The 22692-nt window shown below is 35.0% G+C and overlaps 1 protein-coding gene across 1 annotated transcript in view; it reads right to left on the bottom strand.

Moving 5' to 3' along the window:
- Nucleotides 1-223: 223 nt before the first annotated feature.
- The window catches only part of LOC131049199 (diacylglycerol kinase 7), a 96642-nt gene continuing 74173 nt past the window's right edge, over nt 224-22692 (bottom strand). Inside the window, exons 9-12 of the mRNA XM_057983241.2 lie at nt 19706-19783; nt 13297-13384; nt 865-981; nt 224-725 (exon numbers count right to left, since the gene is read on the bottom strand). Of these exons, the coding sequence (XP_057839224.2) occupies nt 567-725; nt 865-981; nt 13297-13384; nt 19706-19783 (442 nt within the window). The 3' untranslated portion in view covers nt 224-566. The remainder of the gene's footprint in view (nt 726-864; nt 982-13296; nt 13385-19705; nt 19784-22692) is intronic.

Below are 22692 nucleotides of genomic sequence, written 5' to 3'. Positions count from 1 at the left end.
AATTATTATAACAATGAATATCAATAATTTTTTTTCATATTATTCTTATAAAAATAGATTAATTACTTGCACACTTCATAATTAGTTGAGATATTAATTATAATAATTTATAGTTCAGAAAGAATGGGTCATGACAATGACCAGATGATTCCCTTCTTTTAAATACTGTCATTTTAATATTTTACAAAATGCTTCACAAATCAAGAGACCGCTTTACTTTCCGTAAAAGAATTTCAGCCTAAATTCTTTTTCTTCATAAATATTGACACAATACAGCAATCCGGGCAAATATTGGCATAAATATTTACCATGTAGTGTTAACAAATGTTCTGCCTCGGAACAAGATCAAACTCTGCAGTAAATTCTCTGTTAAAACCACTCAACAATTGCCATGTCATAGAGAATACAAAAAGCTCAGAAGAGCTTTTGAAAAAATGAATAAATAGAATTAGAACATGCAGCACTGCAAACAGCATTGATATTTACTAATAGAATTTGTTCGTCCTTAGCTGAATCTGAATCTTGTACACCATGCTTATAAGTTAGTGATACGATTATCCAAAAGTTCATTCTCCACTTATCATGAAGGATGGGAAAGGTGCTTTTGTTATCTCAATTGTTGTTGAATTGTTCTCACTAAGTGGGTGTTTCCAGGGTTCGCCGTCCATTTGCAAATAAGCATTTTTTCTTCGCCCACTCCTTAGTTCCACTCTAATAGCAGCCGCCTGCAAAATTATTAGTAGGCAGATTTCAGGTCCCATATGATTACAAAAATGGGTATAGGATTCAATTTAGTAAGTAGACAATGTTCTCTCTGACAATTTTAAATCATAGCTTCAAGAGGATGAAACCGAATCATCAGACCTGAGCAAGATGCTTTGCTTTAATAAGCTCAATCATGACGAACGTTGTATGCCAACCCTCCTTTAAACCAAAGATTTCTAGCAATCCATCATCAGGATGGGCTTCCACAAACCCTTTCTGGGAACACATTCATAGAAAGTTAGAAACATTAGAGTTTTGCTGGAACCATTCACTTAAGCTAAATTACACCTTTTTGCCTCTGTCAAACATATCATAGAACTTTGCTGGAAATTAAAGCAAATAGTTTCAGATATTTTAACGCAGCTTGAAACGATCGCATTTGAATTTGGAATCTTCAAATGGGTAGATCTTATTTAAAAACACCACTTTGCAAGAATAGTGCATATCTCCTCAATAATGCTACAGAAATATAACAATGTATTTACATAATTTGGCAGGAAGTTTTTCAAGCTGAATAAGCACAGATCTTATAACGATCATAACCAACCTGGAGGTACAAACATGTTCATTAACTTTTGACATCTTAACAGAATGCTATATATAAGAAGGTGATCTACTTTTCTACTTCAACCTGATGGGAATATTGTCATTGATGCCAAAAGAGTGATACTCAGAAATATATGTATACAGTAAATAGTCAGCAGTGATCAAATACACAGAACAAACTATCTACAGGACTACGATACATATACAGCAATATACAGTGGTACACAACAAAGCAACGATATAATGAAGCATATTTTTAAAGTATCAATATAATATAATATCGGCAAAAACAAAGAGAATTATATATATTTCAGCAGAGATTATATTAGCAGAATAATACCATTGCCCGATATATACCAAGGAGCGGCTATATGCATATGGTCCGATATATTATGGATAAAGACGATGCAAGGTGGTGGCAAATAAACATATTCCAAAGTCAGATTCAAACAAACATATTTCTATCAAAGCGGTGGTAAATAAAAATTGAAAACCTTGGCGGTGAATACATCCTATACCATTAATGCTAAAGCAAAAGCAATATAGTTTATCGTATGGAGCGGAAAACAAATATATTAAAAATATATCGACGGCATCATATTTTTAAATACTTCAAAGTATATTATAGTGCATATTTTATAAAGCGTTGAATATCTGCGGAAAGAAAAGACTCTTATTATCGCGGAAGAGATATATAAGCATAAACATCACCATTATTTTATATCAACGAATATATCGGATATGATAAAACAAGGCAATCCAAATTATTAAAGACCGTGGTCAAAGATAAAAAGCGGCAGACATAATATATTATCTCAAAATTCGATGGATACAAACATTAATATATTTGCAAATAAAGCCTTAAGTAAATAACACTCTTGTTAAATACGATTCAATGAAAAGTCGTGATTAAAAACTCGCAATGCTTCGTGAAGAGTCAGATGCTTGGATAATATATATAAGATGAAAAACAAACACAAATGTAAGGGGGCCAAGACTACCGTAATGTGTGGTGTGCAGACTGGTATATTACTGTGTGTATGCTGTTGGTGAGATCAGAACAAATACAACATAGAGAAAGTGAGTGTGCAAAACATAAAACATATGGTGAATTACTTCAAGTACATGGGATAATCATACCGTATGAAGGGATATATTGTACAGTGAAACATATAACCAGCAACCTGTCCAAAATGATCTTTTTCAGATCTTAAGTGTGTTGTATGTGAACAAGAAAGATATGCTGAATGCTTGATTCTAAACTTAGTTAGAACTTATTTCAGAAAATATTTTTCAGATTGACTATGCTGATATTAAAAGACATTATGAAGAGAATATGTGAAGATTGAATATACATGTGAAGGAAAGAATAGTTTATGGGGCATACGAGTGGACCTACTGAAATTGTTGCATCAGTTCAGGGACAGACTTATTGATGATTCTGATATACAGTTTGAGGACAGCTTGGTGACTGATTTTGAAATCAAGTTACAACAAAGATTTATGCAAAAGTTGGGTAGAGTGGGTGCTTCATTTCTTTATAGTTGGTGCTTCATATTCATAGTTGGTGCTTCATATTCAGAGGGTTGGTGCCTTGATTTTCAGATTGGGGAGTTAGTGCTTCCAGTGGGTTGGTGCTCAAAAACATTGTAAAAGAAATATAAATATACAATATTCATTTTAGTGGTTTTCTCCCTCATTGGGTTTCCACTCAAATTCTTGTGTTATTATATTTATGTGCATAATTGTTTTGGATAACTTAATTCTATCATATTAAATTGAAAAGTTTCATTATACTGATTCACCCCCCCTCTCAGTATAATCGTGTGTTCTTCACAACCAGTATCTCATGACACACCTACTCAGTTGCTCCAAATGCTAAGTGTAGACACCTAAAAATGGTCGACGCTTGCGAGGTCATACTTTAACATTTGCGCATTGCCTTATTTTAGGTTTTTTGCGTCACATTTAACATTTCTCCTATGATTCACACTTGATCTTTATCATTTGCGAGCATCGAGTCATTCTTCTGCATTCTTCAGTCATCTCGTCCTCAAATTTGGTCTTGTCGACAACACTATCCAGTCATGATTTTAATCGATCTTATCCTATTGCATCAATGTGCGTGCTTATTTGTCATCATTTTGGACATCGTCAATCCTAATTAGGGTTTTGTCCTCTTATTAATCTTATCATCAATCTTATCATTTTGGACATCGTCAATCCTAATTAGGGTTTTGTCCTCCTGTCAATCTTGCGATCGATTTGTCATTGATCGTTGTCCTCTTATCAATCTTGTCGAGTTATCATCAATCCTTCAATCTTGTCGTTTAACGATCGATTTGTCATCGGTCGTTGTCATGTTTGATCTTGTCATTTTGCGATCAATTCGTCATTGATCGTGGTCATTTTGAATCCTGTCATTTTGCAATCTATTTATCATCGACTCTTGTCATCTTGTTCGATCTTGTCATTTTGCGATCGATTTGTCATCGATCGTGGTTTGTCTCAAATATGTCAATTTGGATCAATTTGTCATTGTTCCTCGTCAATTGGCGCATTTCTCAATCAAATCATTTTGTTGCATTGGTCATTTATCAATTCAAAATCATGACATTAATTATCTTCAATCAAGACCTAATTGTCATTTTTGCATTTCTAATTCGTCCTCTAGGGTTTTATGATTTATTCATTTAACCTAATTTCTCATTTCTTCCTCTAGGATTACTAAATTATTTATTAATCCTAGGTCTTCTCATTACAATTAAATCTTTATTTAATTGGCTAATTATTCTTCCTCTTGTAAATTAATTAATAAATGACAAATTATTTATTAATTTACCTAATTTCTAATTTCCATCAATTTCCTATTTTTCCATCAATTTCTAATTCCTAATTGTCATCAATTTCAATTTTCTAATTTTCTTAATTCCTAATTTCAATTTCCTCCTATTTCTCTCCTAAATTCATGGAAATGACATAGAAATTTGTCATAATTTGTCATAATTGACAATCAATCAATTTTTGACATAGAAGTTGTCATAATTTGTCATAAATCATCAATCAACAAATTTTGCATAGAAAGTGCATAATTTGTCATATTGATTTGCAATTTCCATTTGAATTGAATCATGCTAATCTTGTCATTTATCCAATTCTTCTATAAATTGGATGATTTTCAATCAAAGCTAATCCGAATTCTTAATCAAACTATCGAACTTACGCTTCTAGTACTCTTGAGCTTTTCATCAATCTTGCTTTCAATTGTATGTGCACTTGTAGGTGAGATCCACAAATCCATTGAAGAGGAAAGAAGAACAATGGAGCCGCATGGAAGGAGCATTCAATTCTGCATTTGGTTTGCATAATCTTTCATTTTGAATGCTTTGTTTTCATATCTCTATTGAGTGTGCTTAGGATTAGGTTCATTTGCAATGAGTGCTCTCATGATTGAGTTATCATGTCTAGTGTTTTGATCTACTTTTTTTATGATTCCTAATTCCGATGCTACACTAAGCATCAATGGCTTAGAAATCAGTATAATGTTGAGATTGATTTGAATGGTCACACTTTAGAATTTGCGATGATGCCAAATGGGAGCTGAGAGAACAGACCGAGATTGCTTTTACTTCAGACTCAAAAAGTTGGATCAAGGGTGAATCCAAAAATGTGTCATCTGACTGCTTTCTGATCAATGTAAAGAATATTTCGCCTCTTGCTCTCACAACACAGTGTTCTTGTGATGGTGGCTGGTGACTTAAAAAGCAAACACAAACCAAAAACTCGACCAATGCTAATGTAGCTACAATTTAAGAAGATAAATACAGAACTGACTGTTTCTAGTTGATTGGCCTTTCAAGTACTTACTAGTGTCATTGGTAGGACAAATTTTGCTCATAACTCTTGCAGTTCAAATTTAATGTTCAGTTAAAGATGATAAATTAAATCTCATGTATGCAATATCCTTGCGTCTGCAGTTTGCTGAAATCTAAGTTGCCAGTCCTAGTATAGGATCAGGTACAGGTATACCGGCATGGCAAAAAATAATTTCCCTTGCGTATGGTACATTTGGGTATGTGTAATGTCCCCCTATTTACCCACAACAGATTATAGTATCATGGTTCAGATTTGATCTGATTGCTTAATGAGAACTCCTGCTATGCTTCCATGTCCTCATCAAATGAAACCTTCTCCACTTATATCTCCCAATGTGAGGGAGGGTCACACCTCTTCATCATGTCTTCCCTTTGTAATGGTCACAACCTTTCACAATCATCACCATTCGAAAGAGTCACAACCTTCCCTTACCCTTCGAAAGAGTCAGAACCCTTCATCATTTTATACCCTTTGAAAAAGTCACAACCTTTCATAATTTCTGCCCTCCCTGGAAGAGTCACTTATTTACTTCCCATTCCTTCCTTTTTCCATTGATTCATCCTTGATTCACAAGTTCCAATCTTTCTTCTCCTCCTCCCTCACAAATGAGGTTCTCTTCTCCCTTTTATATCTCATGTTTGAGGGAGTCACAACTTTTCATTTCAGGCCTTTTGACCATTCATTAACTTAATTAAATTTTAATTATATTTAATTTAATTCTTGCATATTTTAATTTAAGTTTTAGTTTTATTCTTTTGTATTTTAATTTTATTATTAAATCCTATTTCAAAGTGGGGACATTACAGTCCACCCCACCCAAGATTGCTTGTCCTCAAGCAATGATCATGGAGTGTTCAAACGATTCCCAAAATGAAATGGCTTTGAAAACACATCAAACATGATGCGAAGCATATTCAAGACATAAGGCATAACATTAGGAAGGCACACATAGAGTAGACATGCTAGAAACACATCAAGTATGAACCAAACACCGAGCATACACATAAAAACATAGAGTATACACATGAAAACACGGAGCATACACATGAATATATGTAGACATAGTGAACAGGTAGATTACAATTAACATTATGACCAGCTAATTAACCTATAACCAATCATTGCTTTTTGGTAGGAACTCAAGGGGCCCCAATAAACTGCCCAACACAACTAAGCCTGAGAGAGCGTCACATCCAAATCATGGCCATTTGCCTCACATCCCACAAGCGGAAGGAATGTCCAACTATGACTGATTCCATCCCTTGGGGTAATCAATTCATCACTTGGCCCACAAGAGGCAGGAACATACAACTATGACTAGTTCCATCCCTTGGGATAATCAATTCATCAACTGGCCCACAAGAAGCAAGAATGTCCAACTATGACCAATTCCATCCTTTGGGGTAATCAATTCATTACTTAGCCCACAAAACGCCCAACTATGACCAACTCCATGCCTTGGGGTAATCAATTCATCATTTGGCCAACAAGAGGCAGGAACATCCATCTATTACCAATTTGATCCCTTGGGGTAATAAATTCGTAATTTGACCCACAAGAGGCAGGAACATCCAACTATGATCAGTTCCATCCCTTGGAGCAATTAATTCATCACTTGACCCACAAGAGGTAGGAACGTCCAACTATGACCAGTTCCATCCCTTGGGGTAATCAATTCATCACTTGGCCCACAAGAGGCAGGAACATCCAACTATAAACAGTTCCATCCCTTGATGTAATCTAACTTGCCTCTTATCTCAATCATAGGACTGTCACTTCTCATTATCCTTCCATGTAGAGTTGATTCTCAAAACCCTTGTCTCTCTTGTGCCTCTTCTTGATTTAGAAAGTCATGAAGGTCTCTTTTTGGACTTTCATACCTTCATCTATGCAACACAAGTCTGTGCATATTCGCCTTTAAGATCTGCTATAAAACACCTTCAAAATCTGCTCAATTTACTTCAAAATTTCTGCTCAAGGGGGTCTGATACAATCTGCTCGCAAGTCTGGAAAATGTCTACCCATAAATCTGGAAAATGTCTGCAATAAATTGCTTTAGAATCTGCTTATGAACTATGGTGTTCAAGACTCATAAGGTATACTAAATCTGCTCAGAAAGTCTTCTTATTAAACCTTTAAAAATCTGCTCTCAAAGGCTCCTTAAGTCTGGTCTTAGGTCTGCTACAAATCGCCATTAATTCTTCTCTTTGTTCTACTACAATTTGCCTTTGATTCTTCTCACTAGGTTTGCTCAGATCTGGTTTTTAATTGGGATGATAATCAATTTAATCCATGATAAAATGATCTCCAATAATTTCTTATTTATACCTACCAAATACCACTTGCAATGTCCCTCAGGCTGGCTGAATCATGCTCTGATACCATTTGTAATGTCTCCTAGTTGAATAACCTTATATTTTGCCCACAAGAGATTAGAGCATCACCGTTCAGATTTGATCTGATTGCTTAACGAGAACTCCTGTTATGCTTCCATGTCCTCATCAAATGAAACCTTCTCCACTTATATCTTCCAGTGTGAGGGAGGGTCACATCTCTTCATCATGTTTACCCTTTGTAATGGTCACAACCTTTCAAAATCATCACCCTTCGAAAGAGTCATGACCCTTCATCATTTATGCCCTTTGAAAGAGTCACAACCTTCCCTAGTTATGCCCTTTGAAAGAGATAACCTTTCATAATTACCACCCTTTTGAAAAAGTCACAACCCTTCATCATTTTATACCCTCTGAAAGAGTTGCAACCTTTCATAACTTCTACCCTCCATTGAAAGAGACACTTATTTACTTCCCATTCCTTCTTCCATTGATTCACCCTTGATTCACATGCTCCATTCTTTCTTCTCTTCCTCCCTCACAAATGAGGTTCTCTTCTCCCTTATATATCTCATGTTTGAGGGAGGAGTCACAACTTTTCATTTCAGGCCTTGACCATTCATTAACTTAATTAAATTTTAATTATCCTTAATTTAATTCTTGCATATTTTAATTTAAATTATATTTTTATTCTTTTGTATATTAATTTAGTTATTAAATCCTATTTCAAAGTGGGGACATTACAGTATGGTAAGTGTGTGTAAAAAAATTAAAATTTTACAGAATTGTAAAACTAAATACATTTTGACAGTATGATACTTCATCATTGATCAATGCCAAATGCCAAAATGGTAGCGATAAAGATAAATGTTAAATGCCAATTGGTTGTGTAAGGTTTTCATTGTTGTTTTTTCCAAGTTAAAAAATGTTATAAAAATAAGTGTCTTGGGCACTTTTTGGGTGGTCAAACCCACTGGGTACATGCAGGTGCGCCCAGGGAGCGCCACAGATGGTCTCAGGTTCCCTATGGCTTTTGGTACAGGAGCACTTATCGACATGGAACCCAAAGCGTCCAGAGTGCTCTCTAGGCATACCCATGGGCAAAACTGCACTGGGATGCTTCCAGAATGGGTATAGTAACAGTTCTGGACATACCCGGTAACTTAGACTGAAATCATGGTAACAAAATACATAAATAATTTCCACTTTAAAGTGTAATGTATATGCAACTATCTGAAATGGAATACAGAAAATATGCATAAGTACAGCAACAAACATATAGTAGAAATATAAGATCTAAAAGAATCTCTAGACGAAATTAATATAGCCCAAAAAAAGAATTTAAAATTTCAATAAGAATGCATTTCTTTAAATATTTACACTTCAATTACCTCTTTTGTGACTGGTGCTTAATATTTGTATAGTTATATTAATATATGACATGAATATGGAGACAAGTAGAGAATTTTCGAAAGATTGAAGCAATATTTTTTGTTGCTCACAAAAATGAACTATTATTTTAAGCTAAAATTGTTGTACTTGTAGGACTTGCTAGTTCTAACAAACCCATAGTTCTAGTTTTATTGCATGTTTAACAAGTCCAAAATTTGTCTCAATTCAGATCTTGAAGAAAAGAAGGATTCTAAACAAGTGCCAAGAGCCGCTAGATTTATGTGAAAAGATTCAAGGTGAAGATTAGCATTTTTCCAAAGAGCTAGGACTAAGATGAAAAGTTTTAGGGAAGCCAAACAGATGGTTGCCTCAATTATTGGTGTAGACGTATAAAAATGACCACTTTCCTAAGTGAATATTTAATATTCATTTTGAACCCATTCCTCTATTTAATTAAATTAGTCACATTCATCTATTTGATTAAATGAATTATTTAATTAAGTTCACCTAAACCTTTCATAGCCTTTAATTAAATAAATCACTTTATTTAATTAATTCCCCTTTCTCCCTTTTTAATTAAATTTACAGTTGATTAGATTAAATTGATCCTTGCAAGTAAATAAATCTAATTTATTTATTTAAATCCCCCACTTGCATTTATGCAAGTTGCATCTATTTTTGTTGAAATAAAGTAATTTATTTTAATTAAAATTACCCTCCATCCACTTGCAAAATCCTACATCTCCCACTTGCCTCTCTAAACCCCCTTCTAGATTCTTCTAATCACTTCCAATTTAGCCTAATCCAATAGCTAAATATTGTCACATCCCTAAGCAAGGGGAAGTCATTTCTCAAACCCTTAAAGTCTTTAAAAACCATTAAAGGCTTTATGTCTTCAAAAAGTTAACCTTGAAAGTCTTCCAAACCATTAATGGTTAACTCAACCCTCTTGCATGATTAGAGACTTTCTCTCTAACTCAACCCTCATCTAACCCAAGGGTCTCATCAAGCATTCATTGCTTTGACCATGGCTATCCCTTTAACCCTTGCACAAGAGTTTATCCTTTGGGTAAAAGCTTTATCCATTGGATAACCCTTACCTCCTAAGGTAACCATGAGGTCTTCTTGAGCATTTAATGCTTCTTACATCTCCTTTCAAGCAGTCTTATTTTGACAATTGTCACCATTTCATTGGTGAGAATTGTAAACATGGACTGATAACTTTCAATCCTGGCCCTTGATAAGATTATCCAATATTGACCATTCATTGCCCTGTTTTTCCTATAAATAGAGCCCTCCTTCTCTCATTTTGATATCCAAGTCTTTGGTATCAAACTTATAGACATGTTACTAAGCATCTAATCTAAATCATTTTTTAAATCAAGCATTTAGCCTCTCTTTGAATAGAAATCATCTAAATAAGCATTTTTAGAAGCATTTCTAATTATCATAGCATTATCATATTAGACTAGTATATCATGTTAGGATAGATTTTACTAATCTTTCATCTTATCATCATATTCATGCTAGTTTAATTCATACTAGATTTAATATCATGCACAACTAGGATTGCATTCATATTAAATTGATCAATATCCCTCGTTCTCATAGTTGTCATTCCTGAGTCACTTTGCTCAATGATATGAGAGCAAAGGCATTGGCTTGAGGGATCCTGTGAGATAGAGAACAATGGAACGTCCCTTGGGAAGTTGAGCTATTTCAACATAGCTCCATAACTTGCACCAAGAGTCCCATTGGTGTGTGGACTTGTCTAGAAACCGAAATATCCGTTTCATTGCACCACTTTTCCCACACACAATTGGATCCAGTCATATAAATGCAAACAACAGTAAAGTTTAGTGACCACATAGATCTCTAGCCAGCATTCAGTCAATTCTGGACATGGTTATAAAGAGGATTTTACAATTATCTGGCACATGTTTGACATTTTACAGTATAGTCAAACAAATATAAAGAGCACAAAGTATTGTACAAACAGTAAGTTCTAGATAGGCTTCAAAGCATAAGTGGTGCAGGAGCACCTCATCAACAAGCTATTCATGACCCTGAGGATGAAGACTAGGACCATTAGGATGTGTTCGAGTGTCTTGTGTTTCATGTGTGCAAATAAACCCCACCACGTAAGCCCATGTCACCAATTAGGCAATTTGAGAAGCCAATTGGGACAATGTGGTAAAAAGGGGTAGTAGATGGTTTAGATTTGTGTTTGATAGGTTTTAGACATGTTTTGTGTGTGTTTGGTTGGTCCATGTGTGTGGATCCCAACCTTAGGAAGTATGACAACTTTGTGAGCAAAATTGCAAAAATGCAACTTTTGAGTGCAAAAGTGCAACTTTTTGTAATTCGGTTGGGGGAAGCCTTTCAACAGCTCCAACCTACTCCAAATTTAGTGAGCAACCGTTGGAGAGTTGTATAAGCCTTGTGGGCTCGATTCCCAAGGTTGCTGTTGTTGGAGTTGGAGTTTATGAAGCAATAATACTCAAAATACTTCAGTTTTCCCAAAAATTCTGAGTTTGCAAGTGTTGTACGTGATTGTACGGATTGGTTTGAACCCCACAATCCATGGAGTAGAGAGGGAGATGAATTAGCTTTCTTTGGTGGTGGTCTGAGGTCTTAATCATTCCGGAGTAGAGAGAACCCTTTATTTTACTAACTGTGACCCGGAAAGTGAGGGTTTGGAGAGGGTTTTGAATCAAAATGGCTTTATCTTGCACTCCAGTCCATTAGAAGACTCTTCCTTTGGAGGGATGCAAGATAAGCCTTTGTATTTTAGTGTTTTTGTGTTTTGTTGCAGGGGAGACCTTGTTGTGTGGAGAAAATAACAGATTTAGGTAGGCATCTCTATGTGACTACCTAGGACAAGTTTTAGGATAGTCATCATAATTTGTCTTAGCGATGGATTCCAAGCGTGCAACCCTGGAATTAGAAGTTTCTCACTACCCCCCACATGCCTATTAAGTTGATTTTTCATTTGGTCTACCGGTAAAGGTAGTTGCTTTGGAAAATAGGGCTAATTGCCCCTATTAGGTCTCTTAGCCTCTAAAGGGAGCAAACCTTATATTTGCAGACCTGATCAAACCATTTTGGGGATCAGTATAACTCCCAGAAGGGTGTCTGAAATGCTAAGTTGTTTGTATGGGTGTGTGGGATATTTTTGAGTTAAGGCCAAAACACTGGTACAGGAGGGCTACTAGCCGAAGGGGTAGGTTTACAAAGGAGGTATTAGGGTTTGATGCCCAAGATCAAAACCAGTGCTTGAAAGAGGTCTTAGATGTTATGTGTGGGCCAAATACAAAATCCCAAGGAGTAGGGATCACCGGTAAGGTACTTTTGAAGAGTTGAAGCCTTTTACTCATCTTGAGTAGGCCCATGACTAGTGAGCGTGTGAGTAGTTTCATCCAAGGTGTAGAGTCCTTCCTTGCAGGACCCTTGTGAGTAGTTGAAGGGTCACTAGCCCAACCTTATTTGGGCTTGTTATTAGGAGTTTGGGTAGGCCTCTGCATCAATAAGTATGACTATGAAGAGAGTTTTATATTCGCATTCAAATGAACATTGGAAGAGTTAACAATGTTTATCATACATTGATAATTAGCCTACATATGATAATGCTAAACCAATAGATTGCTCCTTGGAGAAATATTTGGAGTTGGAACTTAATACATATTCTCTTTTGATCATAAAAAATGAGTAGTGAATAATATTAATTATGAAAGTATTACAAGGAGACAAGAACAGTTCAAGTTTACTTCTCTAGGTGTAGGAGGATATGCAAGTTCAAGTTTACCACTAGGCTTGGTCACAAGGTCAAAGCCAGGGTTACAAAAGTTGAACAGTATACATCAAACTGGTTTTGCTAGCCAGTGACCCTAAAATTTAGATTTAATATTTTGAAAAAGATCCATAAAGTCTTGATAACCAAACAACACTATAAACTGCAGCCACAAATGTATTGCATGTTAACATGAGCGCTGACAGGAAAATGGCAAATCCAATTTAACATACAGTAAAATCCCGTCTTTAAGTACTTTGAAAGACTCACAATGATAACTACCAATAGCAACATAGACTAGTAGTTTTTGTCCCTTGCATCGTGAACCTTTTGGACTTAAAACTATGGGAATGTACTTTTTTCCAATATTGTAAGATTCTTCATTTTAATCTTAAAAAATCTCAAATAGTATAAAGTTGAATGAAAACAGAAAAGAATAAATAATAAGCTTCTATCAGTCCAAAGAATGAGTTAAAACTTTGCCTGTTATATATAGTGGTGTAATGAATAAGGCTTGAAGATTTTGCACTGCCTGTGAGAAGCTTTTTAAATACAAGCTGATTACAGTATCTGAAACAGTAGTGGATTTTATACCTTCTCCAAGTAGTCTGGGCTAGGGTGACCCCAAGGATTTCGTCCGCTAGCATAGTTGTGAAGATTCAATGCAACAACTGCTCGAACACTGCAGAAGGAAATGCATACATGAAACCACAGTTAAAATAAATTAAGCATGGCACTTTACACTACAGACCACATACAAAGCAGATCAGAAAAGGGATAAAAATACTTTGTTACTAGAGGTTGAAATTGTTTGCACACTTAAAAAATTCCACCCTTTCAAAAAAACAGTCCAATGATAATATGAATTTTATGGGAGCACTTTTCTAGAGAATTTTATTACTTTTGCAGGCAGGTTGATATTGTAAAGGAGATAACAACTATAAGTAAAGCAGCAACAAAATGGCACCAAAAAAGGATGAACATGACATTAATGGGAAAAGCCAAAAATGCATCAAGTGGTGCTTAGTTGAATCAATGTTTCTAATTCTAAGCTATGGTTGTATGTACTGCTTGTTATTTGATTAATAGATCACCTTGTTCAGATTTGGTTGATAAAACACCATATTAAGTATGGATAAGCAATAAAACCCTTTGTTTTGCGCATTAAAGTATTTGGATGTAAGTCTTTTATTTACGTGCTTAAAGAAATATTATCTAAGTTGAATTTCAAAGCTAACAAATGTATTTTAATTGGTTATGGCAATAATGATAAGGGTATAAGCCTTGGAATCCTCACTTTGAAAATGGTATATTCTGAAAATGTAATTTTCAAGGAACTTAGAGTTAAGTCTAATCAGGTATAGCCAAAAGAAAAGGGAAAGAAACTGTGCAATTTGAAACCAAAATTGAGAAGTATGAAGATACCCAGGTGGAAGAACAATGAGTTAGACATTAAGATGTAGAGGAAGAACAAAGTTCAAATAGAGAATTTAAAGGAAGAACAAGAACCTCTTAATACAACCTTACACAAGTCCACAAGGCAAGAGAATTAAGTTGATGAGTGTAGCCCACTAAATTTGTATTCTGTATTTGCTTTATCATGTCCTGACTCCTAACAATGAACCTAGATCCATGGAGAAAGCTATTTCTCAAAAGAGAATGAGTCTTAGATAGAGGCAATAGATGATAGCTCCAAATAGATGTAAGACCTAGCATTTAGTTGAGTGTAATGTCCTGTTGACGTGTATTTTGTACACAATCATACACAGAATAAAATACCCAAGGGTACCTTATCCTCTCTTGAATAAAGTCTCTGATTGCTGAAGATGTCGCAAAAAAAGGATCAATCAGGGTGACTCCAATGTTCTTTTATGTAGGGTCTCTACGTGTGGATAAGCGCCAGTGGTCGTTGTATTTGCTGTTTCATCAAGGGGCCTTACGTCAATCCGAATTGCAGGAACAAGATTTCCTAACACTAACAAGTTCTCAAAAAGATCAAAAGAGTAGGGCTTGCAAGAGATAAATTCTAATCTAATCCTAACAACAACTCAATGTAGGCTAGACTTGGCAAGGTTCTACCAACTTCAGTATCGCCAAGGAATTACAACTTTACTGAAACTGATGCGATCTTCTAAGGTGAGTAATGATTTTTCAAATCATCAAGAATCATAGGTACTACCATGAAGGTACATATCAATGACTGAATGATGAATGAAGGTTTATGCAATCCAAATATTTCCAGTCAACCACACAAGGCGTCCTTACAATCAGTAAAAAGCTAGTGGTTTGGAGTATGAATCTCACCAAAGATCAAGCCCAACACTTAGTCCTTCAAATTTAAATACTACTTTGACTAAGAATGATTCAAGAAAGTAAACAACCATGAAGATAACCACAAGAATTGCAATAAAACACCATAACTTCAATATTTTATTGATCTCAAAGCCATCATGGACAACAATTGTTTGAAATTCCTTCTTCAAAGCTCAATCTTGCTACAAAATATTTGCTTCTCAAAAAACTCTAACTATTTCTTATTGCTCTCTCTTAATTCTATCTCTATATCTATCTATATATCAAAATGAAAATGAATGAGGGTATAAATAGCATCCTCAATTACAATGAACGGTCCAGATCAAAAGAAGATCAATGGCCAAGATTATGACACCTAAACCCTAATTAGGGTTTATTACAAATAGTCCCCTTTTTATTGAACAATATTAAATGCATAGCCAAATATTAAATTTTGGCACAAAAATCTAGGAGACATAGACCAATGACAATTAAGGTGCCACATCATCTATAACAACCTTTCTTCTAGAATCTTATTTCCCTTCCAATGCTCTTTCTTAGCATATGCAATGAATCTAGACACAATTCCCGCGATCTCAGCAATTGGAATCTCGGGAAGATTCCTCATTCGTTCCTCCAAGTGGATGACCTGATCGAAAGCCTTGAGAAGAGCAGTGTCCCATCCAGGTTCAAGTTCTTTGATTTTCTCAATCAGGAGCATGGTAGCAAACATCTGATCCCGTTGCTCATCTGTAATAACATTCTCATCTTTGCAAAAGATGACCTTGACTCTTTCTTCTAATTCCTGCAAATCCACATCTGTCTCAACTGCAATCCTCTTGCCAAGAATAGTACATAATACTTCAAACACTTTGTCCTGGATCGGATGGAAATATTTGGATTGCATAAACCTTCATTCATCATTCAGTCATTGATATGTACCTTCATGGTAGTACCTATGATTCTTGATGATTTGAAAAATCATTACTCACCTTAGAAGATCGCATCAGTTTCAGTAAAGTTGTAATTCCTTGGCGATACTGAAGTTGGTAGAACCTTGCCAAGTCTAGCCTACATTGAGTTGTTGTTAGGATTAGATTAGAATTTATCTCTTGCAAGCCCTACTCTTTTGATCTTTTTGAGAACTTGTTAGTGTTAGGAAATCTTGTTCCTGCAATTCGGATTGACGTAAGGCCCCTTGATGAAACAGCAAATACAACGACCACTGGCGCTTATCCACACGTAGAGACCCTACATAAAAGAACATTGGAGTCACCCTGATTGATCCTTTTTTTGCGACATCTTCAGCAATCAGAGACTTTATTCAAGAGAGGATAAGGTACCCTTGGGTATTTTATTCTGTGTATGATTGTGTACAAAATACACGTCAACATGTCCCCAATTCAAAAAAAGTATTAACTTTCTGATTTTTTGGTATTTTCTGATTTGATGCCCTCTTTTTTGGTGTTTTCTGATCACACAAATTAAAATATTTTATGGATATAGCACAGTGCAACTAAACAACAATATCAACAAGATTTGCAGATTGGCTAAGTCTGAAAATGAAGAATATTTTGGTTGATTGTTATCAATCATATAATATGGACTCGTGTTCATGCTAGCAGTCCTGAAACCTCGATAATAATACATTTCACAATCCTTTACACCTGAGCCAAAAATTAAGTTGCCACAATTGTCATTGTCCTATATGAGATAGTGATTTTTAAAAGCTGCACACCATAATCTAGACTCAGATTGTCGTTGCAACCACAATACAAGAGTTGCATATACCATATATATACACCAAATATGAGTCCTGCCCCAAGTTGCAGCACTACCCTGGAAATAATGATGTAATTTATATACGTGGAACCTAGTGACTAACCATATGAAGCCTTTTTCATTGCTACACCTATGATGTAATTGTATCAACAGCAACCAGCAATCATAAGGAGACCAGTATCATGCTCTAATGGCAGTGATTTATGTGGCATATGGTACCCAACTGATAGCACACTCCTTATTTGTGTAGATCACATCCAAAATCCTGTTATATTTCTGCCCCCCATTATGTTGCCGGGAATAATCATTATGTTATGTTGTTATATTATGTTCATGTTGTCGTCGGTAATAATGAGTTACGGCGGTCAGTTAGTTAGCCGACGGGTAGGTAGTTGGAGTCGCGACGGTTGTGTCGCACCCCTTCGGGTATTATATATTGTGTACCTTTTCTTCGAAGTAGGATCATGTTAGTCGTGTCAGATGTAATGTTATAAGCACTTATTGTACATGGACTGTGGAATTAATACAAAGGCTGGTTATTTAATATATTTCCATTATGTTCTGTGCATTTACTTTCTGCATTTAACCGTTTACCCGAGAGGGCAAACAGTCATAATGCCCCTTCAATACAAATGTAATATTAAAATCAATCTGAACTTTCAACAGTTCAACCCAATGGTGACTCCCATACGAAATCACTCAAGGAATTGTGTGTTTCCGTCCTGATATTCCAAACCTAGGGGGTTTTTGTCCACAAGTTAATTATACTAAAGTGCAAACCTCCAACAATGAGTAGAAATCAAAAAATAGAATGCTTGATCAACATGCCTCCTTGCAGGACCTCTCTTAAACAAAGTTTTCCTCCAAAAAAATCTCAAATTCGCAAGACCCACAAGAAATGTTGATGGTTGTTCGGGTGTTTATCTTGGTTTAATTACAAAGAAGGGGCATTAGATTGAGCTACTCGAGGGAAGAAAACTCACTGGTTGGTAGTGGATGTTTAAAAAGATACTCTCAATTGGAGAGAGTAGATTTTAATGAAACATAATTCTATTAGATTCCTATTTTCTATTGCTGCTTCTTATGATCTAGAAGTAGAGAAAATACATGTTAAAATTGCCTTCTTGAATGAGAATCTTGAGAAATAAACATATATGAAAAAACCTTATAATTTTGTGGTAAAACATAATGAGAACTTGGTTTGCAAGTTGAAACTGTCATAGTATGGTCTAAAGCAATCACCACTAAAGTGGTGTCAAAATTTGAATGCTTTCACATTGGGCCTTGGGTTTGTTAGAATGTAATCATTGTGTTTATTTTAGATTAATTGATATGATCAATTGCTAAACATTGTCATGTATGTTGATGTCATGTTAATTGGAAATAGTAACGAAATGATTAAAAAGCTTTCAAAACTCAATTTTTTAAGGCCACTGACGTGAAAGATTTTGGGGCTCTGAAGTACATTTTTGGTATGGAGATCAACAAGGATCGGGTTGGCAAAAAGATCTGGCTCAGTCAGAGTAAGTATGTTTATATTATTTTGCAAAGGTTTGTGACCCATGACTAAACCAATTAGTATTCCTTAACCTGTCAATAATAAGTTATCATCATATCAATGTCCTAAGATAATTATTTGAAGAATATGTGTAATGTTTCTTATGCAGGTGTTGTAGGAAGTCTGATGTATGTTATGGTTTATAAAAGACCAAACATTGACCAAGCAATGGGAATTTTTAGTAGGTTTATATCTACTTTTAGTAGAGAACATTGGAAGTATGTGAAAAAGGGTTTTAGATATTTGTGACGGACTTCTGTTTATTGTATTTCTTATCACGGGTCTAACAATGTGGCTAAGATTCTTGATAAATAGGGAGGGCTTTGTTGATTCAGATTGGCTGGGTGGTTTGCACAATAAGAGGTCCACTAATGCTTATTTATTCCTTGTGATTGGAGGAGCTTTCAGTTGAACGAGCTAGCAGCACACTATAGAAAGAGTACACGGTTGTAACACATTTGTAAAGAGGTAGTGTGGATATAGAAATTTTGTTTAGGTGTTTACTTTGAATGTAAACATCTCAGGCTAGGATATGAAAGTCATAATGCCATTTGTTTGATGAAGAATCTGATATATGATGCTCATAAAAAGCACATTGATGGTCAGACCAAAATAAGGTAGTACTAATTTAATTTAAACATCCGAAAGGTAAAATAGGCAAGAAACTTTCAAATATTGTAGCATTTACAAAAATATTTTTGCTTTGAATATAAACATATAGCACTCAACTGGACTTATTTTACATATTCTAGCAAGTACAGAAATTATATTCTAGACTTTCTATAAAAACAAACAACTGAGACACAAAAATGATGAAAACACAAGTGACGCTTCTGAATGTATAAATATTTTCATTGTTTACATACCATTGATGTTTAATTTTCTATCATGACAAGTTGCAGTATACTAAATATTGCTGATTAAACAAGGAATAGTTAAAATTATATGAATATTTGTATTGTCTACTGTGCATTGCTAATGCACACAGGCCACTAAATGATAAGTGACTCCTAGGTATCCTATCAGTATGCACAATTCAATCAATGGAATACACAATAATGTTCCTCCTATTTCCTTATTGATTATAATATGAATGATAAATTGTAACAAGAACTACCAATACTTGTAGAGATTTCTTAAGAGAAATTCACTCCTTGATATTAATGGCCTATGCCAGAAAAATCACCTCTTATGCATTATTTACTTCTAAAAAAAATATATGTAAAATGTTAAATTCTAACTATATGCTAATGAAAAAAATATAACAGTTGAGCAATTTCAGATGAAAGAAAACAGTTTACAGACAGCTGTCTTTACTACCATGGTTAAAAACTCTCAAACATATTAATGCAACTTAAGTTGATGTGCTACCTTGAAGGTATTCGAAGAATCTCCCAATCAGAACAGTTCCTCCTTTTGATTTCCACGCGCAAAATATTATTTAATCCCCTGAAATCATTTCCTGCTTTTGTTATAGTTTTAAAGGAACACTACACATAAGCAATAATTTATGGTAACAGACTGCTTTTAATGCTTAAGAAATGGAATAGAAAGACTTATATTGATATGGAATATTTTCACAATACAATAAGTGCAGCTCAAGGATAATGTGTACATGGTGAAAAACAAAGAATGTTCAGCATACATTACCACACCAGATTATATTTTAAGGCAATTTTTCTGAGCTCAGACATTGTAAAGAGTTACTGTTAGATGAAATTTATTGAACTGTTTCTCCTACTGCTGGAAGCAACTTCTCCAAGGATGGTAATAAATTTTAGTTATCAATTATCATTATTGCCTTTAACAGTTAGCTTTCATATGTTAGTACCAAACTTAGTAACCCTATAAAACTTCACCTGCAGGTCAAGATCCTAATCAATAACCATGTTATTCTTGTCATATTATCATTGTCAACTAAGTTGTCTCCCTGGTCAAAGTATCAAGTCATCAAATGTTGGCCTATTTTTGGCTAACGACATGTGCAAATTACTCATGGACAAGGAGTGGTAAATAAAAGAAATTGAATTTTCAATGGTCCAGGAACTTCAGCACAGGACGAAATAACTTAAAGCATCTAAGTGAAAGTTGCATCTTGCTTGGGCATTGCCATGAAGCAATGGCAATTGAAGTGGTTTAATGGTTGAAAATGTGCAACCAACATAAAGAAATCCAATTTATCTATGAATTTCATTCATTTCATTTGGCTCAACCAAGAGAAAAAAGTGCCTTGGATGGTTCAGTAATTGGAAATCCATGACAAGGAAAAGAACTTAGGAGGTTGCGCTTTGTAGACACTTATGCCACTCATCAAAATATTGGGCAGAGCCAAACTATTGGAAAAGTACACCAAACGACTTAGGTGGAGTTTGATATCACTTATGCCAAGTTTTTATAGCCTTGAGCAGAGATTTTAGATGGTTGGACAGTTGGAAAAGCATGCCTAGAATTGTGGGTGTAGTTTTTGTTCATCTTAACCATGGTTTCAGATGACGGGCATCAGTCTAATGTTACATAGCCACTACTGACACATATCTCGCTTGCTTAAACTCACCTTTACATGTTGGCACAATTTTATGATGTTAGACCCTAGCAGATGTCTGTCCAGGACTCATTAACCACCTTGTTCGACTCTTGGACAGAACTTCTGTGTTTTTGCCCTCTTTTAACTTAAAACTCAGGCAGAACTTTAGTTTGTTATTGCCAACTTTATGAAGTAGGTGCATTTTTGTTCATTCTTGCTACATTTCATATCCTTGGTCAATGTTTAGATCTCTTTGGCTAGTTTTCCATGTTTTGGGTTGGAATTCTTAGATGGCTGAGCTATCATTGGCACAAACCTCATCATAGTTTGCTACCTCTTATTGCCGCTTGGAAGAATTTCATGACTTAAGCCACTTTTCATAAACTAGCCAGAACTCGTGCTCATCCATGCCATCCCAGGCAGAAGTTTGTGTTGTCTTAGCCCTGTTTCTGGTAGGCGGAACCCTGATAGGAACTTGCCAAGGTGGAACTCTGATAGGATTTAGCCAGCTTCTTGGTAATCTGCTCTTGTTTCTACCACATGATTACTTTTGTCTGCTCTAGATGTTCTCTTATTTCTACCCCATGGCTGCCCTAGTCAAATCTTTGAAATTGTTCCATGTATTCTACCACATTTCGTTGTTCATGCTTTTTTATTGATCTAGAAATATGCCTATAAAAACTTTTGATTTTACTCATTATTTAATTTCAGAACATCTGCAACCTCAATCAACCTAAAAATATCATTAGCCAAAAAAAAGACTAAGATACAACTTTGCAAACTATCAAGAAAGTCCACAACTTCGATGGTATTTATACACAAACAATAATTAATTTGATGAGAATTGAGCAAAAGATAAGAACAAACATTTGAGTTTCATAGGAGTGCAATACTTGGCTCTTTCTAAGAACCATGAGACAAATTTGAGTCATAAGAAAACTTCAAAATCATTAGCCAAAAAGAATTGATAATGTCAATGAACAATAGACTTGAGCTTGTTTCTTAAAACCTAAATACACAACCACTATAACCTAAATAAGAACAAGGACGAAATCTAACACATTATGGAAAAGGGAAACACATTATTGAAAGACAAAGACCAAAAGTGACATACCTACCTACAAACAAGAAGAAATAAATTGCCTAAACAAAACCAGTTATGAACTAAGAGAAGTAGCAACATGTCTGTTCAAATTAGGATTCTAGAGGTTATTCACATCCTAGAAACCTTTAAAAAATATTCATCAAAATCCGTGGTTCACAATGCTATAAACAATCATGCAAGGAAAACTCGAGCATGAATCCTTCAATTACTGGTGGTTCTAGATATCTTCTTATTTACCAAAATTTATCTACATCTAATGGAGATACTTTTCCCACTTTTGAAGGTATCTCGCAGGTCTTTTTGTCAAAGCACATCCTTAGGAATGGTGATCAACTCACACACAAACTCTTCATCCATTATTTTGGTGTACTCAACCATAAATGTGAATGGCACTTCATTAGTAACGGTTGTAAATCTTGTTCTGAAAACACTTCATTAGCTTCAATAATATTATAAATGCATTTATTTGAGCTTGGTCCACCAAAGCTTCAAGGTCAACATCTTCTTCGGACACTAGTCATCATTAAATGAATATGTTGAAGGAAAACATCAATCTTTGGCAACAAACCCTACAAATCATCCTCATATGGTGCTGATGGAGTTTTAGTGAGCTAGACTTCTTTAGCTTCATCATAACAAATTGCTTCAAAGAATCCATCCAACAGAAGGAGAAACTAATTAGACTCGTCATCTTCAATTGTGCAACTATCCTTTTCTAACACAAAAGCT

The sequence above is a fragment of the Cryptomeria japonica genome, chromosome 5 (genome assembly GCF_030272615.1).
Source record: "Cryptomeria japonica chromosome 5, Sugi_1.0, whole genome shotgun sequence".
Lineage (NCBI taxonomy): Eukaryota > Viridiplantae > Streptophyta > Pinopsida > Cupressales > Cupressaceae > Cryptomeria > Cryptomeria japonica.
This window is presented reverse-complemented; position numbering and strand designations above follow the sequence as displayed.